Source organism: Nannospalax galili, unplaced genomic scaffold, assembly GCF_000622305.1.
Source record: "Nannospalax galili isolate Female #2095 unplaced genomic scaffold, S.galili_v1.0 scaffold514, whole genome shotgun sequence".
In the NCBI taxonomy this organism is placed as follows: Eukaryota; Metazoa; Chordata; class Mammalia; order Rodentia; family Spalacidae; genus Nannospalax; species Nannospalax galili.
Window position 1 is genome coordinate 1,532,981 of NW_008336076.1, and position 18,662 is coordinate 1,551,642.

The following is an 18,662-nucleotide window of genomic DNA, read 5'->3' on the forward strand; positions in this document are numbered from 1 at the left end:
GGTCAATTTTGTTTATCTTTTCAAAGAACCAGCTCTTGGTATTGTTGATTCTTTGTATTGTTTTCTTTGATTCAATTTCATTGATTTCTGCCCTGATTTTTGTTATTTCTTCTTGTCTGCAGGGTTTGGGTTTTGTTTGCTGTTGCTTTTCAAGTGTGTTGAGTTGGAGTGTTAAGTCATTTATTTGTGTTCTTAATAAATAAAATTTTTAAAAATAAAAAAAGAATAGAGTGTTTCACCTTGGCTGATAAAATGCTTACCTGACATGGAAGGGGAGACAAAATACCTAACCAGCTACCTCCAGTCCACGGCAAATGTTAATAGTATTCATAAGCATGATGCTACAAAATTCAGGAGAGAGTCCGATTTTTAGTCAGCAACATTAAGCACATATATATGGAGGCTCAGGCTTTGAACTCAGCCCTGAATTATCAGTGATAAGTATATACGCAATTTGCAAAGACATCTATGGCATGGAATACCTAGCTGGAGAGATTTACAAATGTTACTAAATATGGGCAAGTGTACAATTTTCACCCATAAGGAAAACAGGAGATGATGTGAGCAGTGTCAGATCTAATAGTGTGGAAGGCAAGGCTGGGGTTCCACTTTAATTGATTGTCACTAAGGAGCAGACAGGACCTTCTGTGCCTTTATTCATCAGTTTATTTTGCAGTTGACTAATTTTTTTTTTCTTTTTGCAGGTGTCTTTGGTTAGCTTGGTAGCCAATGCTCTTGGCTACTCAGAACTTGGTGCCATCAAATCCCTGAGGACATTAAGAGCTTTGAGACCTCTGCGAGCCTTATCCAGGTTTGAAGGCATGAGGGTAAGAAGACAAGGTGATTTTTTCTCTAAAATTCAAATCAGAGTTAGGTGTACGGAGTGATCCAGGTACAGGACACAGTAGCCTCTTTAAATTCTTGTTCTGGGATTAACAATTTTCAATGCTATGGTCTTTTATTAATTTTAATTTTTTATTTTATGTGTATGAGTGTTTTGCCTGCATGTATCTGTGTGCCACGTGCATGCAATGCCCATCAAGGCAAGAAGAGGGAGTTGGTTCCTCTGGAACTGGAATTAAAGAATGTTTGTTAGCTACCATGCGAGTGCTGGGAACCAAACCCTTCCTGGGTCCTCTGCAAAGAGCAGCCAGTGCTCTTAACTGCTGAGCCATCTTTCTTGTACCAGAAATACAGTCTCAGAGAGCATTAAGCAGTTCTTGAAACTGCATTTTATTTAACCATGCTCTCAGGAATTGAGGCAAAGCTAAGGCCAGCACCTCGGTCTTGAGATCAGGGTTCAGGCATTTTCTCCACAGTATATAAAACCATGTAGTGCCATTGATCTTCATTGCTTGTGCAGTTTGGAATGACTGTTGTCTGACTACACATTCATCCTACCAGAACCTTTTCCTCTCAGTAGATAAGTGCTTCTGCCAAAAGTACCAATAATTAATAAAAAGCCAAGTGGTTTGGGAGAGCTTAATTCTTGAATTAATATACGCAAGACACATTGTGGTTTTACAAGAAACAAACATTAAATTATAGCATCCAGCAAAACGGTTACATTATACAGAATCAAAGTAAGATGTTATAGGGTAACTGATTAAGTACTTCCCGCAAGCCCATACTTTGACAGATCTTCAAGTCCACCTTCTGAGTGAGCTTCACTTTTTCCAAAGCACTTGCATTTTCCTCTCAGGTTCTCTTCCTTAGTAAGAGTATCATGCCTCTCAACATAAAATACACAGTTGCCACGCCTCCAGTACTGTTTTGCACAAAAGCCAGCTTTGTTTAATCTGCTTTGCAAATGCACATGAATATTGGATTTCTTCAAGGCCACAGGGTTTTTATGTTAGGAGGTGGTTTGTTTAGGGCAATAAAAACCTGTCAGCCTTGACTGTAAAATTTACTCACTAAGGAAAATGAAAGCACTCGCCATCCGCTCCAGAAGCACTGTGAGCAGAGATGCACTCACCCTTCAAGTGGTAGATTTGATTTCATTGCTACTGTTAACAAATTCATAAAGATCATTATCCAATTTCAAGTTCTTTTCTGAACAATCTTCTTTCATTACTGATAGACTTACATCTCGTTTCATGTTTTGATATTAAAAATTTACACCAGAAGGAAGATACCAATTGTGCAGGACTGAAAACTTGGCAGGAGAGTTTGTAGAGGTACAGAGAGGTTATTTTACATACTGTTTGTTTGTTTGTTTGTTTGTTTGTTTGTTTTGAGGCATGGTCTCACTATGTAGACCTGGCTGGCCTAAAATTTCCTATGTAGACCAGGCTGGCTTTGAACTCACAGAGACCTTCTGGCTTCTGCCTCCCAAGTGCTGGGATTAAAGGATTAAAGGCACGTACCACCACAACAGGCCTATTTTACATAATCTTAATCTGGAAAAAGACAAATCTAACAAATATAATATGCATGATTTAACCTCCAAAGGAAATTAAATTCAATTAGTGTATGAAATTTTGATAATTTTGGATTTCAGATTTTGGTGCGTGTTTTAAATTCTTTCTGTTGATTTGTAAACTGTTTATCATTCTTTAAAATGATAGTTAATGGTTTAAAGGGTTCATTGAACACATACTTACCAAAGCAGCCCAATACAAACCAGAATAAATCAGGTAAGAAAAGCTACTGTTGCTGTTCCTGAGATTTTAAAATATATCTTAATCTCTCCTCAATTCAGAGAAATGAAAGGTGATTGAGTTTCTCCTTCAAACAGGCCAACCTAGTTCAAAGAAATAGCACAGGCTCAGGAGAACACTCACGAGACTGTGAAATAATAATGAGCGGATGAATTCACTACAGATAAATCACTCTTTTCCTATTTCAGTATACTTTTTTTTTTCCTTTTGAGACAGGGTCTCCCTGTAGCCCCAGCTGGCCTGGAACTCACTGTGTGGGCCAGGCTGGACTCTATTTTACAGAGATCTGCCTGCCTCTCTGTCCTGAATGCTGGCATTAAAGGCATGTGCCACCATGCTGGGGCCCTCATCTATGTTTTAAAAACTAGGATTTACTAATAAGCAAAAGGATCTGTAATTCCTAGTTATATTAATTAATACAGTTTGATGCTTTATTTGTGAAGGGTTGGCTTGCTCACTCTTTCAAATCATTGTTCATTCCGTCATGTTCTTGGAAATTAGAATGTATTACTGCAAGATGATTGCTTCTTCTCTTGGCATTTAATGCACCTTTCTTCCCCCACCCCCTTTTTTTCCTCAGCATACTTTTATTCTGAGTCCATCTTACTATCAGGTTTTTGTTCATTTCTTTTCATACTTTGGTGGTTTTTTTTCTTTTATCCTTAGCTGCTTGCTTTCCCTTATCAAATCATTTGTTTTCTCTTATCAAATGTATACTAGAAAACATTAGAAGAAACATCCTAGAACTAGAAATCCACCTAGATTATCATTTGACCCCTTCCAGACATGTTTTAGTGTAAGAACACACCAGGAATGGCTTCCACATTAACCAGCTGCTCCCTGGTCTCCGACATTTTCCAGGTGGTTGTGAATGCTCTTGTTGGAGCAATCCCGTCCATCATGAATGTGCTGCTGGTGTGTCTCATCTTCTGGCTGATCTTTAGTATCATGGGTGTGAATCTATTTGCTGGAAAGTTCTATCATTGTGTTAACATGACAACAGGCAACATGTTTGAAGTGAGCGAAGTCAACAATTTCAGTGACTGTCAGGCCCTTGGCAAGCAAGCACGGTGGAAGAATGTGAAAGTCAACTTTGATAATGTTGGAGCGGGCTATCTGGCACTGCTGCAAGTGGTAAGTGGTTGAGACCTGGAAGCATTTCAGACTGCGTCAGATAAGACTGTTCCTCTGATGTTCTTTGGACAATTCCTATTTGATAGTAGGAAAGTAGCTCAAATTAGTTTCTGGACTATGAGGGAGACACTTCAGTTGTTTCATTTTTCTGCAAGAGTTCCTTTTTGAATGCTTTCATAGACTTTATATTTCTTTTTCCTATAGTTTTATTGTTCTATTACTGAACATTAGACATTGCAGTTATGAATAAAATGTGTGAATTATTAGCTAGATTCCTTTTTCTAGCAATGTCTATAATAGTGTGATGTCATTATGTGCGGAAACACACAGCTTAAGGAAAATTTTTCAAAATATATAATGTCTAATTGGTTTTTTTAACCTCATGATAATATATGTGCTAGTTGGTTATTATTGAAGATGGGGTGTATTTAAACACAACCACAGGCTTGAACCACAGATTTTTTTCCCCTATTTTATTGAAATTTTGTGAATCTCATGCAGTATAGTTCAATTGTATTTAGATCTCCCCTGTGTACACCCCCTTACTACTCTCACCCAATTTCATGTGTGTGTATATATATATATATATATGCTTATAAAGTCAAATTTGTGTCCCTAAGTATCCTTCAGTGTGGATCCACTTACTCGCGCCTAGCTAACCTAGCAAGAGTCAAATCCATAAAAAAGAGACTGACTCCCCTTGCCAGCTGCCATCAGTTTCCAGAAGTCTTTCAAGTAGCGTTGGGGTTTCTTACACACTTCCCCACATCTACTCTGGTATTTTGTCTGACTTGAACTTACAGGATACTTGTGCATGTTGTGACCATTGCTGTGAGTATATATGAGTAACTTGCAAGCTGTCTGGAAAACTCTGTTTCCTTGTGGTCATCCACCTCCTCTGGCTCTTACAATCTTTCGGCCTCCCTTTCTGTAATGATCCCTGAGCCTCTGGAGTCAGAAGTTTGATAGAGCTGTTCAATTCATGGATAATAATTCTGTAGTCTCTTTTTCTCTGCATGTTGGCCAATTGTGGGTCTCTGTGTTAATCACCATCTGCTGCATGAGGAAGCTTCTCTGGTGAGGATGGAGAGATGCATTAATCTATGGGTGTAAAATAAGTCATTAGGAGTCTCTACTACCATATCTATTTAGCAGAATAATAGTATCAAGTTCTCCCCTACGGCCTGTGACCTTCTCTAGTCACATGTTCCTAGGACAGATATCAGTGTCAGGTACGGGCTCCCTCTTAAGAAGCAGACCTTAAATCCAGTTAGAAAGGTGATTGTTACTCCCATAATATTCATGCTACTATTGAATTAGAAGTCATATCTTGCCGGGATAGTTGTTGAAACATGCAGAATTCACAGCTGGGTAAGCTGAACCACAGATTTTATCTTCTGATATGAAAAGTTATGAAACTGAGAGGGATTTTCATCAATCAAATCTCCTGCCACGTTTTGCTATAGAAAAAGAGTGGAATACATTCCAAGAGAAGCAACAAAAAGAGAAGCAACAAAAACAGGATCCAGACAGTAAATAGAAATATTTTTCAGTTTCAAAATTTTTTCAATTTCATTTCTTCATTCAGTTCATTTCAACACCTGTATAGAAAATTTCATGATATTGTACAAAAAGATATTTATGATAATACTGTCATATTTTCATCTGGTAAAATGTAATGGTCTTGGGTGAGCTATTCATATATAATTATAATATATGTTATTTACAGGCCACATTTAAAGGCTGGATGGATATTATGTATGCAGCTGTTGACTCACGAGATGTAAGTATCACCTGGATACTGTCTCTTTATAGTTAATAAATTGTCCATGGTAAGCACTGGTGACAATTTAACCAAGAGACTCAGAATTTTATATGACATATAGTAGAAATATCAGTGCATTTAGACATGGTTGTTTAGAGACAGGGATTCCTATATAGATAATATGATGGTTACTATAGCTCTAATACATAAGAGATAACCTGTATGCACTGTGAAAAGATTTCTTAACTACATGGATGACAAGACATTCGATTTGTCCTGCAAATGGAGTATTCAGAGTGAGAAAATAGCTCAGTGGAGAAATAACTTATCTGCTTCTCTGAAGAGCATGCTAAACCAGTTTTCAAAGCAGCTTCCAAGAATATTACAGAAAAGTAAGCAAATTTCAAGGAAACTAAATTTTGAAAATAGAAATAAAAAGAATTCCTTAGAATACCTTTGTTCAAGTTGTATTTTTCTCTTTATTGATGCTCTGCTATTAAATCTTTTTCAAATACAAACTGAAATAGTACAAATCTACAACAATAATAATAGACACAGATTATTTGCTGTATTTATATCAGGTGTTAATTATCTGAAGGACTGTCAGGTAAGATACAATGGAAAAATATATTCGATTACAACCGTGAAAGTTTCAATTTTTCATGCTACTTTGAGAAAAGGATTGTTTTGTAAAATAATATTTTTAAGACGATGTAAAAGCAACTTCACATTAAGTAACAGCACTCACTACATTATTTAGTGTAAGTAGCCATTTTGTTAACGTTATTCAGTATCTTTGCTATTGTTTAGGTCAAACTTCAGCCTGTATATGAAGAGAATTTGTATATGTATTTATACTTCGTCATTTTTATCATCTTTGGATCATTCTTCACGCTGAATCTATTCATTGGTGTCATCATAGATAACTTCAACCAGCAAAAAAAGAAGATAAGTATTCCTCATACTCTGCCCTTCCTATGTTCATCTGCTATACAGCCAAATGACCAGACACTTAGAGTTTTGACATACTTAGATTATGTGTGTATGATTTTCAGTATTACTATGTGATCAGTTCAGCTATAGTCCCTACTTAGGGCTCCTCATTATTCATCCACTGTACAACTATTTTTTTAGGACAACTATTATTTCAGGACATCCAATGGGTCTCCAGGGCTTAGTCTGGCTTACAAAGACTTTCAGGAATTGTCTCCACCCACTTCTCAGCCTCATCTTCACCCACCCATTTTGTATCTACTATACCATCACCTACTCATAAGCCCCCCATATCATTCATCAGCAGCACTTGCTACACGACAGCTATAAGTCTTCCTGATCTTTTCTGAATTTGGTTGTATACTTGCTCCTTAAGGGTTTTACAAGGGACTTTTTTCTCTTCTTGAGATGCTTTGCCCATCAGACTCTTTATCATTCTTTAAAGCCCTAAATATACTCGTTTCTGGGTCTCTGAACTTACTGTTGTATGTACAGTAACCCTCCCTCACTTTCTTCTGTTCTTTTTCTCATTCTTTCTCTTTTTTAGCATGCTGTCATTTATTTTACATCTACCTTTTCAATATCCTGACTTCTTCAGGAGCATGACACTATGTCTTAAATATATATGGAATTTTGAAACCAACCACGTTATTTGGCACACAAAAATGCTAAAATTGTTGAATAAGGCAGTAAAACTGTCGTCAGTGAAAGAGGTGAAGAAAATATACTTGGTTCCATGAAAATATGTCGGAAAACTTTAAACTTCATTGTGAACATAATATAATCCAATTAGGATCTGTACTAATCGGAATTTTATGTGCCTATGGTTTTTGCATATTAAAGTCTTGGGCATTTCACATAGAAGACAGAAGTAGAATAAATTTATATTTAGCAGGATAATATCCATTTAAAATTGAGAAAAGATTAAAGGAAGGTTCAGAAATATTTTGGTTAAAATCTTGTTGTAACACATTAGGATTGTAACCAGTTTTTTCTATGTTTTTACTTTGGAGGTCAAGATATCTTTATGACAGAGGAACAGAAAAAATATTACAATGCAATGAAGAAACTTGGCTCAAAAAAGCCTCAGAAACCCATACCTCGGCCTGCAGTAAGAAGGACATCTTATATTCTTTAAAATGCTAAAGTAGGGGCTGGAGAGATGGCTCTGTGGTTAAGAGCACTGGCTGCTCTTGTAGAGGACCTGGGTTAGATTCCCAGAACACACACGGCAGCTAACAACTGTCCGTAACTCCAGTTCCAGGGTAATCTGATGACCTCTTTTGCCCTCCATGGACATTGCATGACATGGGTGCACTTATATACATGCAGGCAATATACTCATACACATACACATAAAATAAAAATAATAAATAAAATATTTTAAAATGCTAATGTTTTATTTGTAGTAAAATTAGGCAATACTCTTGATCAGAACATATTGGATGGTGTTGCCAACGTATAGCACTAGTTAGAAAATTCATACTGTGAAGCTGTCTACAGTTATTATATTCAATAACAATTGCAAGTTCTTAAAATAAGGGAATGTTTCTTTATATTTGAGTTGAAGCTCTCCAACTCACAGTTCCCAAGAACTGTTTCCAAAGTCACCCTCCTGCTGCTGTGATGGCTGATTCCTGCTCCTCTGATCTTTACAGACTGTCTTTGTCTTTTTAAGTAGATGGAGGTTTCCAGATGACTCACCCCATCACCTCCCTCCTCTATGCCCTTTCTTTCCTCGTTCCTTCCCCTACCACCTGGCAAAAATCTCATTTTATTTTGCCTTCTTTTAACTAGCTTTCAAGATAGCATATAAAGTAACTGGTATCATTATGACATTTTCAAATATAGCTGTCATTAGACTTCATGCTAATTTCCCTCTCCTACTGTCTTCCCTGTGCCCCTGCACCTCTCATTCTGGTCTCCTTCCACCATATAAATAATCCCTTCTTCATATCATACACATTCCATGACCCTCTTTCCCCCCATTCTCCCTCCCTTAAGATCTCTTTCTCGTTTCATGGTCCCCTTTCTACTTTCATGACAAGAGAGAGGGAGAGAAGGAGAGAGAGAGAGAGAGAGAGAGATCCTGCAATTGAGAGAAAACACACTGTCTCTGCATTCTCTCACTCTTGAGACTAGACAATACTCCCAATCAGTTTAGAAAGAAGACTGTCAACAAATTTTTTTTTATCAAAACACAAAAAAAGAAAAAGTTTATTTAGAATGCATACTCAGTAACACTACCTAACAGCTGAATGCCATGATGAGGATGGACCACCTCACAGAGCTGTGTCCTAACTCATACCCTCTCAGGTAGCTAAAAATGAAGCAAACAGAGGTCCAAAGGTCAAGTAGTGTATTCCAGGTCACAAAGTCAGGCTGGGACTTGGTAAGGTTCATGAACCCTATCAGTGACTTCACCCTACCATGGATTTAGAAGTGGTTGAAGCTGGAGGGGTGAGGAGAGGAGGAAGAGGGGGTGCACAGAAAGGAGAGAGCCTGTGTCCCCAAAGATCACTGAAATTCGGAGTTGTGTCAGTTTCATGATCTTTGGTTTTTCCATAAGCCATGAAATTTTGTGCTTTAATTCTAAATTATTTTTAAATTACCTACCAAAATTGTATTAATATTCATATTCCTACAGGATTCTTTAAAAGTATGCATTTTTCTAAAATAATTAGAGAAAGAAAAAAATTGCCATTTGTCTTTATTGAAGCATAGATAAAAGAGATGGATAAAGAGGAAAATAGATAGATTAACAACTTAACTCATAGACATTCAGAGCTAGAAAAGGTAGAATTGATAAAAAGTGGCTAACATAATTTGAGGGATTAAAATAAGGAATAATAGGAATTTCTTAAATTATTTTGAATGAATTAGGCTATTCCTCTTAAAGTATGTATTTGCCCATTTTATAAATCTTCATTATTGTGAAGATTTATTCATTGTGACTGTATAAGAATTATTGTAGTTACTCAAACAGCTTCTGTGTATTGTCAACCAATTGCCACTAGTTTCTCACTTATTCAACTTTATCTTTCTCTGAGATATAACCAAACCAAACATGCTTTCTTACTGTCATGTGATATCCAGCTTTCATTTTTAAAAACTGTGAAACTAAATGGAGCCACAGATTACTTAATGTAACGTGAAGAAGGTGCATATCAAGACCACATGTAGAAAGATCTAATTTGCAGGGTTATTCAACCATTTGTGCAATGCATATACTAACTTCATGTCCTCTTTCTTTCTAGAACAAATTTCAAGGGATGGTCTTTGATTTTGTAACCAGACAAGTCTTTGACATCAGCATCATGATCCTCATCTGCCTCAACATGGTCACCATGATGGTGGAAACCGATGATCAGAGCAAATACATGACCCTGGTTTTGTCCCGGATCAACCTCGTGTTCATTGTCCTGTTCACTGGAGAGTTTGTGCTGAAGCTCGTCTCACTTAGATACTACTACTTCACTATAGGGTGGAACATCTTTGACTTTGTGGTAGTAATTCTCTCCATCGTAGGTAAGAGCAGTTCAATTACATGTGCTTGTAGAGAAACAGTTTCGCCAAATCCTGCCAGCTGCTTGACACTGAAATTCGGTTGGAGAATTTACATGCAGAAAAGATAAAGTTCATGCAGGCGTATTTGAATAAAAATTCTGAAACTTGGGTTTATTGACAAAGTTATCTGACTAGAAACTAAATTATAAATACTGGATTTGGAGGGAATGGATGAAGAAAGCAGGAAATTAAAATCACCTTATGTTCCCCATTGCTTTTCTCATTGCTGTGACAAGAAGAAATTTAAAGAAGGAAAGGTGTATCCTGGCTTATAATGTGAGGGGATAAATTCTATCCTGGTGTGGCAGGCTCAGCAACAGAAGTGGGTGGGGGTCAGCTGTTCATAGCTCATTTGCGGTTAAGATGGAAGTGGGAACAGGAGCTCAGCTAGCAAACCTCTAGACCTGCCTCCAGTGAGTCATTTCCTCCAGTACATATGCATTCTCTGAAGGGTCTATGAGCTTCTAAAACAGCACCACCAGCTGGGGAGCAAATGTTCAAACACAGAAGCTTAGAGGGGAATACCTTACACTCAAACTACAATATTCTCCTAGTTGTGAACAGTCAGGTTTGTTGGAAGAAGCACATGTTTTTAAAACACATTATTAAAACACAATGGTGTTAGTACTGTAATACAAAGATCACTGAAGAGGAGATAATCAACACTGTTCAAAACATTTAACACAGTCTTCTAGAAGTAGGAGTAATGACATTTGAGATTGGTCTTGCAAGAAAGGTTAATATTTAACAGGAAGAAAGGATATGAGGTATTTTAAGGCTCCAGGAAAGATGGGGGCATTAAAAATCTCCAAATTTAGAACTTTAAGTCAGATATGTCTACTTTTCTCAAAATGCAGGATGTCATTGGTCAAAAATAGAAAATGGTGTGTTCAGTTATTTCAGAAATAACCTTTATTTCAAATTTCCATATTTCATATATAGAGGTTAACTATTTATAGTTTTATATATATAGTTAACCTCTCTATATTTCATATATAGAGAGGTTAACTATATATATATATAGTAATTGGGAAGAATAACCTTAAATTGTAATAGCAATGTTTGAGACATTTTGGATTTTACAAAAATTCATATTGATCTATAACACAATATTATAGGCTCATTGAATAAAACTGTAATATTTGAACTGGGCGTGTACATCTTTAATCCCAGCACCAGGGAGACAGAGGCAGGTGGATCTCTGTGAGATCTAGGCCAGCCTGGTCTACATAGCAAGTTCCAGACCAGCTGGGGCTACAGGGAGACACTGTCACAAAAAAATAAAAAAAGCCAAATATGAGTGGACTTAAATGTTTTTGTGTGTTTATTTTTATAAATGAAGAAAACCTACAGAATTCCTATAAGCACTGAAATATTCACTGTTCACCTGGTTTCTGTATTTTCCCACAGGAATGTTTCTTGCTGAGATGATAGAGAAGTATTTTGTGTCCCCTACCCTCTTCCGTGTGATCCGCCTGGCCAGGATTGGCCGAATCCTCCGTCTGATCAAAGGCGCCAAGGGGATCCGCACGCTGCTCTTTGCTCTGATGATGTCACTTCCTGCTCTGTTTAACATCGGCCTCCTGCTCTTCCTGGTCATGTTCATCTACGCCATCTTTGGAATGTCCAATTTTGCCTATGTTAAGAGGGAAGTTGGAATTGATGACATGTTCAATTTTGAGACCTTTGGCAACAGCATGATCTGCCTGTTCCAAATCACCACCTCTGCGGGCTGGGATGGACTCCTAGCTCCTATTCTGAACAGTGCGCCTCCCGACTGTGACCCTGACACAATTCACCCTGGAAGCTCAGTGAAGGGGGACTGTGGGAACCCATCCGTCGGGATTTTCTTCTTTGTCAGCTACATCATCATCTCCTTCCTGGTTGTGGTGAACATGTACATCGCCGTCATCCTGGAGAACTTCAGCGTTGCCACTGAAGAGAGTGCAGAGCCCCTGAGCGAGGACGACTTTGAGATGTTCTACGAGGTCTGGGAGAAGTTCGACCCTGATGCCACTCAGTTCATAGAATTCTGCAAGCTCTCTGACTTTGCAGCCGCGCTGGATCCTCCTCTGCTTATCGCAAAGCCCAACAAAGTCCAGCTCATCGCCATGGACCTGCCCATGGTCAGTGGAGACCGGATCCACTGCCTGGACATCTTATTTGCTTTTACAAAGCGGGTTTTGGGTGAGAGTGGAGAGATGGATGCCCTCCGCATACAGATGGAAGATAGGTTTATGGCATCAAATCCCTCCAAAGTCTCTTATGAGCCAATTACCACCACTTTGAAACGCAAACAAGAGGAGGTATCTGCTGCTATCATTCAGCGTAATTACAGATGTTATCTTTTAAAGCAAAGGTTAAAAGACATATCAGGTAAATATAACAAAGAGACAATCAAAGGGAGGATTGACTTGCCTATAAAAGGAGATATGGTTATTGACAAATTAAATGGGAATTCCACCCCAGAAAAGACAGATGGAAGTTCCTCTACCACCTCTCCTCCTTCCTATGATAGTGTAACAAAACCAGACAAGGAAAAGTTTGAGAAAGACAAACCAGAAAAGGAAAGCAAAGGGAAAGAGGTCAGAGAAAATCAAAAGTAAAGAGAAAGAAAGAAATGTCTTTGCAATCAATTGTTTACAGCCTCTGAAGGTAAAGTGTATGTGTCAACTGGACTCCCAGAGGAGATCCATGCCAAACTGACTGTTTCAACAAATACTCATGGTCAGTGCCTATACAAGACAGTGACCTCTGTCACTGCCACTCTGTGAGACAGGGTATCAACATTGACAAGAGGTTGCTGTTTCCATTACCTGCTGACACCGCTGAGGAGAACTCCATGGCTACCTACACTATAGGGATAGTTGTGAAAGCGACCATTGCAACACCAACAAACACCGTTAGTCCAGCACTCCATCCATTCTATTTTTAACTTCCACATCTGCCATATTTTTACAAAATTTGTCCTAGTGGAATTCCTTGGTCCCTAATTCATAGTTTATTCATAATGCTATCCCACTATTTTTGTAAATGAGGTTTAATGTTGAGGGGAAAAATTATGTAAGAACCCTATATTCCCATTCCACAAGTTTCTCCAGTAATCACAAAAAAAATATTTTGCCTGAGAGATGAAATTCTTGCTCAAAACTAGAAAAACTTCTAATGTTAACAGTTTCAAGTACTTCCATTTTCTGGATGGTGTTAACTGTGCAAGTGTTTTAGTCGGTTGTATTTGTTTCTCTCTGAGCAGTTACGTGCCTGTAAAATCTCCTCTAATATTTAAAGGATTATTTTTATGCAAAGTATTCTGTTTCAGCAAGTGCATATTTTATTCTAAGTTCCAGAGCTCTATAGTTCATTTTGGTTAAATGTTTACCCCCAAAAGTTATATAATAAATGTTTTAGAAAAGTCTAGCTAAAGAATCCCTTTAGAGGAGATGTCCTGCTTTCTGCTGCAGCATTGCTTTGCCGTCTTCTGCTCTCAGCAAAGCTGGCAGGTTATGTCATTTAAATACCCTCTGTTATGTAAATAGTTATTTTATCCTGTGGTGCATGTTTGGGCAAATATATATAAATATATATATAGCCTGATAAACAACTTCTATTAAATCAAATATGTACCACAGTGTATGTGTCTTTTGCAAGCTTCCTAAAGGGAGGTATCCTATACTGATCATTATGCAGAAATAGTTGGAAGGCTATCACTAATGCATGTTAATATTGCCTAAGCTGCTCTATTTTAATCAATCCATTTTCCACAAGTCTTGGTTAGAAGAGTCACATGTTGGTGGTAGAATGAACTCAACCTGCTCTCTGTCTACATGCCAAGAAAAATATAATAGAAATTATTTTAAAGCACCTTTACTTTTGCATCGTTAATCAACTTGAGCATCATAAATGTATCTCTCTTGACTTCAAGGAGACACACTGCATAGGGCCTATTTAATGAAAGTCTACTCTTCATATTTTGCCTAAAAGATATCCAAACTTGTTTAAATATATATAATGTAAAATATGATCAATTTTCTTTGTCAGCATTTGTACATAAGAAAGTTATTTTCAGGTTGATGACATGGCAATTTATTTTACCTTATGCTTTTACTTTTTATTTTTAATCAAGTTTCCAAACTTTTGAATCCATAAGACTTTTCAGCAGATTATTTCCTAAAATAAAAGTTAGACACGGGTTTTTGTGGATTTATTTGTTATAATATATTTTCTACCATTCTAATAAGAGATATGTTGATTAAATCTCAAACCTAGACCATTTTCTACCAACTATGGTTGCCTGCAGATAATCCTTCATTCATGAAAGTTTGTTTTTTTTAACTCAACTTTTGTAGTATTTGCATATGCAGACTAGGCTTATTTTTTTAATTCCTGCTGCACTAAAGCTATTACAGATATAACATGGGCTCTGTCCTTTTTAGCCAGGAACAAAGTGGCAAAGTTGTACAATTACCTAACATGATATAATTTTTTTGCACAAACCAAAAGTTTAATGTATTAACATTAACATTACTTTTACAAAACTATTTACTGTAGTGTACTGATGAACTGCATGCGGGGAATTGCTATTAAAAGAATGGTGAGCTACTTCATTATTGAGCCAAAAGAATAAATATTTCATTTTTTACTGTATTTCATTTGTTGGACTCTGTTTTTTTTAATTACTGGCAGTTAAAAATCTGCATAATGAATGGAACCTGTACTTGATCTAACATTTGTATTCATAAAAGTTCACACAATCCACCAAGAAGTTTGTTAGAACAAAGACTAGTTAAAACTAATTTTATGAACTTTTATGTGTTCAAAGGACCCAGTGCGTATGATCTAACTTTCAAGTTTGTTAACACTTGGAGTAGCCCTCACTCATGGCTGTCAGTCCAGTTCATTCATTGAGTTACCAGGCACCTAACCTTTACTCCTCTTGATGTAAAGGTGACATTTCACAGTTTCTTGATGACTATCAAGTTACTCACATTCTTTGTTACCTAAATGCATTTATGAACTCCTATGAAGTATTAATGATGCAGGAATTGAGAATTTATGTTACTTTTTAAGGCTCCTTTGCATTTTTGTCAATCCAAAACTAAACCTTTATTCTCAATGGAAAAATGAAGTTGTAACTCATTTTTTAAAGACAAGTTGGATCGATCTAACTATGTATTTTATTATTTCCCCAAAATAAATGATATAAAGTGACTCATGGAATTCACTGGCTTCTTCCTCCTCAAGTCAATTTATGATTTCATCAGTTCCAGAGAAGCCAAGCATTAGTCTGCAAAATCTAAATTCTTTTAAAGCATCCTGATGTGTAATCATTAATCATCCATCTGTGATGAACTGATTAGAATGCATTATATCAAAGTCACCATATTCTAAAATAGTTAGAAAAGTCTTCAGTTTAAAAAGAATACTTTTGAAATACACACCTCTAGATAAGGCTGTTATCTAAGTAGAGAGCCATTAATATAATCCAGTAAGATACTAAAATAACTGCTTCTGTAAGTAAAATCTTTCCAGTAAAAATTTTCATTATGGAATTCTGTTTGAAAAATAATATTGGAATCAATCAAATTCCTCACAGAAATAATAACACTATAGAATTAAGAAAATTGAATTTCATTAATGTTAATTGATACTGTTAAAAGCAACTCTTTAGTTTTTAAAGTGTGGGGAAAAGTGGATATACTGATTTTTAAATATTGTAGCCAAAAGATAATGAACTATATAAAGTTATACATCTTACTGATTTTCAAATAACTAGGATAAAATAAATACTATTAAATCCATTTCTGTGCATTGTATCCAGTCAGTAGAAGTCACAAAGGAAGTCAATGTTGACATTTGAGGGAAGATGTTAAAAGAGCTGGGCCCGCGATCTTGACAGTTGGCTTCAGATATATTATTGGCATCAAACTGAATGTGTAAGTCAGACAAATTTTATTCTTCACATTCATCAGTAATCTTGAATTTGAGCTCTTTTTACACTAATGGTTACCTTTGGAGTTCTCACTTTCATTAATAAAAAGAATGTAAGAATAGACTTAGAAAGGTTGGAGACAATTTTGTTAAAGTTTGAGAGAAAAACAACAGGGCAGTCAGCAATATACCTTCATAGATGCCAGAAGATGGGAGGTAGAGGAGAAGAAAGTCATAGCTTTTAAGTTAGGCACGGAGAGCAGAAAAACAGTGAGAAAGCCAAGGGCTTCTGAGAAAGCATGCATAGGGTTTGGACCAGTTTCTGAGAGAAAGAAAGATAAAAAGAAGGAAAAGGAAAACCGTCTCCAGATCTAAGTTAGGAGGGCAACCCATTCCAGGCTCTTATTTCCCAGGACAAAGGATTTCACCAGGGACATGCTATTAGAAATAGAAGTTGGGATCCTTTATTCAGAAAGGGAAAGCACACCCAGAAATGGGAGAGGGCCATGAGTTGAGAGAGGCCCAACATTGGGCCATGGGGATTCAGCCCATTATAGGACACTTGCATAGCACTCCGCTCTCCAACTTTGTATGTGGGGCTTTTCTAGAGCATGCTCTGTTCATTACATGAAGTCCAGGCAAGGAAGGGCTTCCAGTCTTTTTCTTCAAACTGACTTTCACTTGTTGATCTTGATGTTTCAGTCTCCATTTCCTGGGCTCCTGTCACAAGTATGCCTGTAATTTTATGTTCAAAATCAAACCACTTATTCAATGTGAACAATTTCCTCTAAACATATTTACCTAGAAAATGTATATTATCAATCTGCCTTTAAAATTATTACTCAGAAAACATTTAATAGATAGAAATATAGTATTCAATTAAGGAAAATGTCTTCTTATTATGAAAGGTTTTATGCCACAATGTGGAATGATATTCTAAATAATTGAAAGAAGGGGTATTATTTCTTCTCCCTGTTATAGAATACTAGGAGATAGCATCTGATGTATAGTACAATGTATTAAAACCAATAAATCACTAGTCGTCTGTAAAACTGTCTCAAATCATAAATGTACTTAGCTGTTATTAATAATATTTGACATAATACTCCAAGAAGTTGGGTTCATCCATATTCTCTACTATAGTTTTTATTACACAAGAATAAAACATGTACATCACTCTCATAATAGCACCCATAACATTACTCTACTGCAGACAAGATAATTTTTTGTCTTAGTTATTACTTAGATCTTTTTCATTGAATTTTTGTGAATTTCACACAATATATTTTGATCATATTTAGATCCCCTCACCTATCTGCACCCCTTCTTATTACCCCCACACACACACTCACACACCAGATTTCATGTACTCCGTCATATATATTAAGTCCTATTGAGTCAAGTTTGTGTCTCAAAATGTACTCCGGTGTGCCTGGTGTACATCCATCCCCTGGATCCTAGTTAACCTCTTGAATGCTGCAATGTTAAAGAAGACCAACTCTCCATCTCTCCATAGTTATCAGTTGCCAGTACTTCACCAGCTAAGGTTGAGGCTTCTGACCACTTCCCTAATTTTATGCTGGAATTTTTGTCTGGCTTGAATCTTGCGTGGGTCTTGGGTATATTGTTACATTGCTCTGGGTTCATATGAATAAGTTCCCAGATGTCTGAAAGACCCTCTTTCCTTGTGGTCATGCTTTTGCTGTAACAAAACAAACATCAAAACAAGTATGGTGGCATTTATGGTGGCTGTGTTATAATTGCTTCCTTGTACAGTCACCTCTTTTAATAGATCAGAGTATATCCAAGATACGGGGTAAAGCCCTTCAATTTCCTCACCTCTCTGTAAGCAGTAGGATTTGTTACTTCAGAAATATGAAACAAAAATAGCATTTTCCAATCTTTACTGAAGATAAATACTCAATTTTTATCACTTGCATTCATATAATACATTTTATAATCATGAGAAAAAACACAAATAACTTGGAAATACTGTGTATCTTATAACTGTGGATTACAAGTGTAGCTATGACCTACAAATTATGGCACCAAAACGTTGATTGAATTAATTCGCTAGTAAAAAAAAGGTTTCAGTTAGCTGTCTTCTATTAGAAATATGTTATATTAATAAAAACATAACTGAGGTTTTATTTTAGTCGTTACACAGTAGATCTTCATTTTAATAACTCACAAGTATACTGGTAATGCAGTGATAACTTTAGGGTTTATTGTAGTGAACATATATTTCCAGTATGTGTTAATACAACTATCCTAAAACCTATCATAAAATATCTAAAAAGAGAGTTAAAATATTTTGTTTATATTATTATTTTTTTTTATTTTAATTTTTTTTTACAATTAAAGTTACAGTTTTTATTAATATAACATTATCACAGTAATTCAGATTTTTTGGCATAATGATTACAGATTTGATAAATACATTTTATATCTCATAATAGCGATGAGGATTATACAAAAGCTATTAAAACAATTATGAGAATAAATTCTATTGTCACTTAAGTATCTAAAGCTATTTTCCTTTGCATTCCTCCAGAATGATTTGTTCTTATTCTTTACCTTAATTTGAGGGACTTCAAGAAGATACTTGTTTT

At 36.3% G+C, this 18,662-nt stretch overlaps 1 protein-coding gene across 1 annotated transcript in view; it reads left to right on the plus strand.

Annotated features, from left to right (window-relative positions):
* Scn3a (sodium voltage-gated channel alpha subunit 3) overlaps positions 1 to 15,207 on the plus strand; it is a 122,718-nt gene extending 107,511 nt beyond the window's left edge. The window contains exons 22-28 of the mRNA XM_008830907.2: positions 705 to 827; positions 3,525 to 3,797; positions 5,527 to 5,580; positions 6,373 to 6,510; positions 7,562 to 7,666; positions 9,813 to 10,083; positions 11,533 to 15,207. Of these exons, the coding sequence (XP_008829129.1) occupies positions 705 to 827; positions 3,525 to 3,797; positions 5,527 to 5,580; positions 6,373 to 6,510; positions 7,562 to 7,666; positions 9,813 to 10,083; positions 11,533 to 12,728 (2,160 nt within the window). The 3' untranslated portion in view covers positions 12,729 to 15,207. The remainder of the gene's footprint in view (positions 1 to 704; positions 828 to 3,524; positions 3,798 to 5,526; positions 5,581 to 6,372; positions 6,511 to 7,561; positions 7,667 to 9,812; positions 10,084 to 11,532) is intronic.
* Positions 15,208 to 18,662: the final 3,455 nt, after the last annotated feature.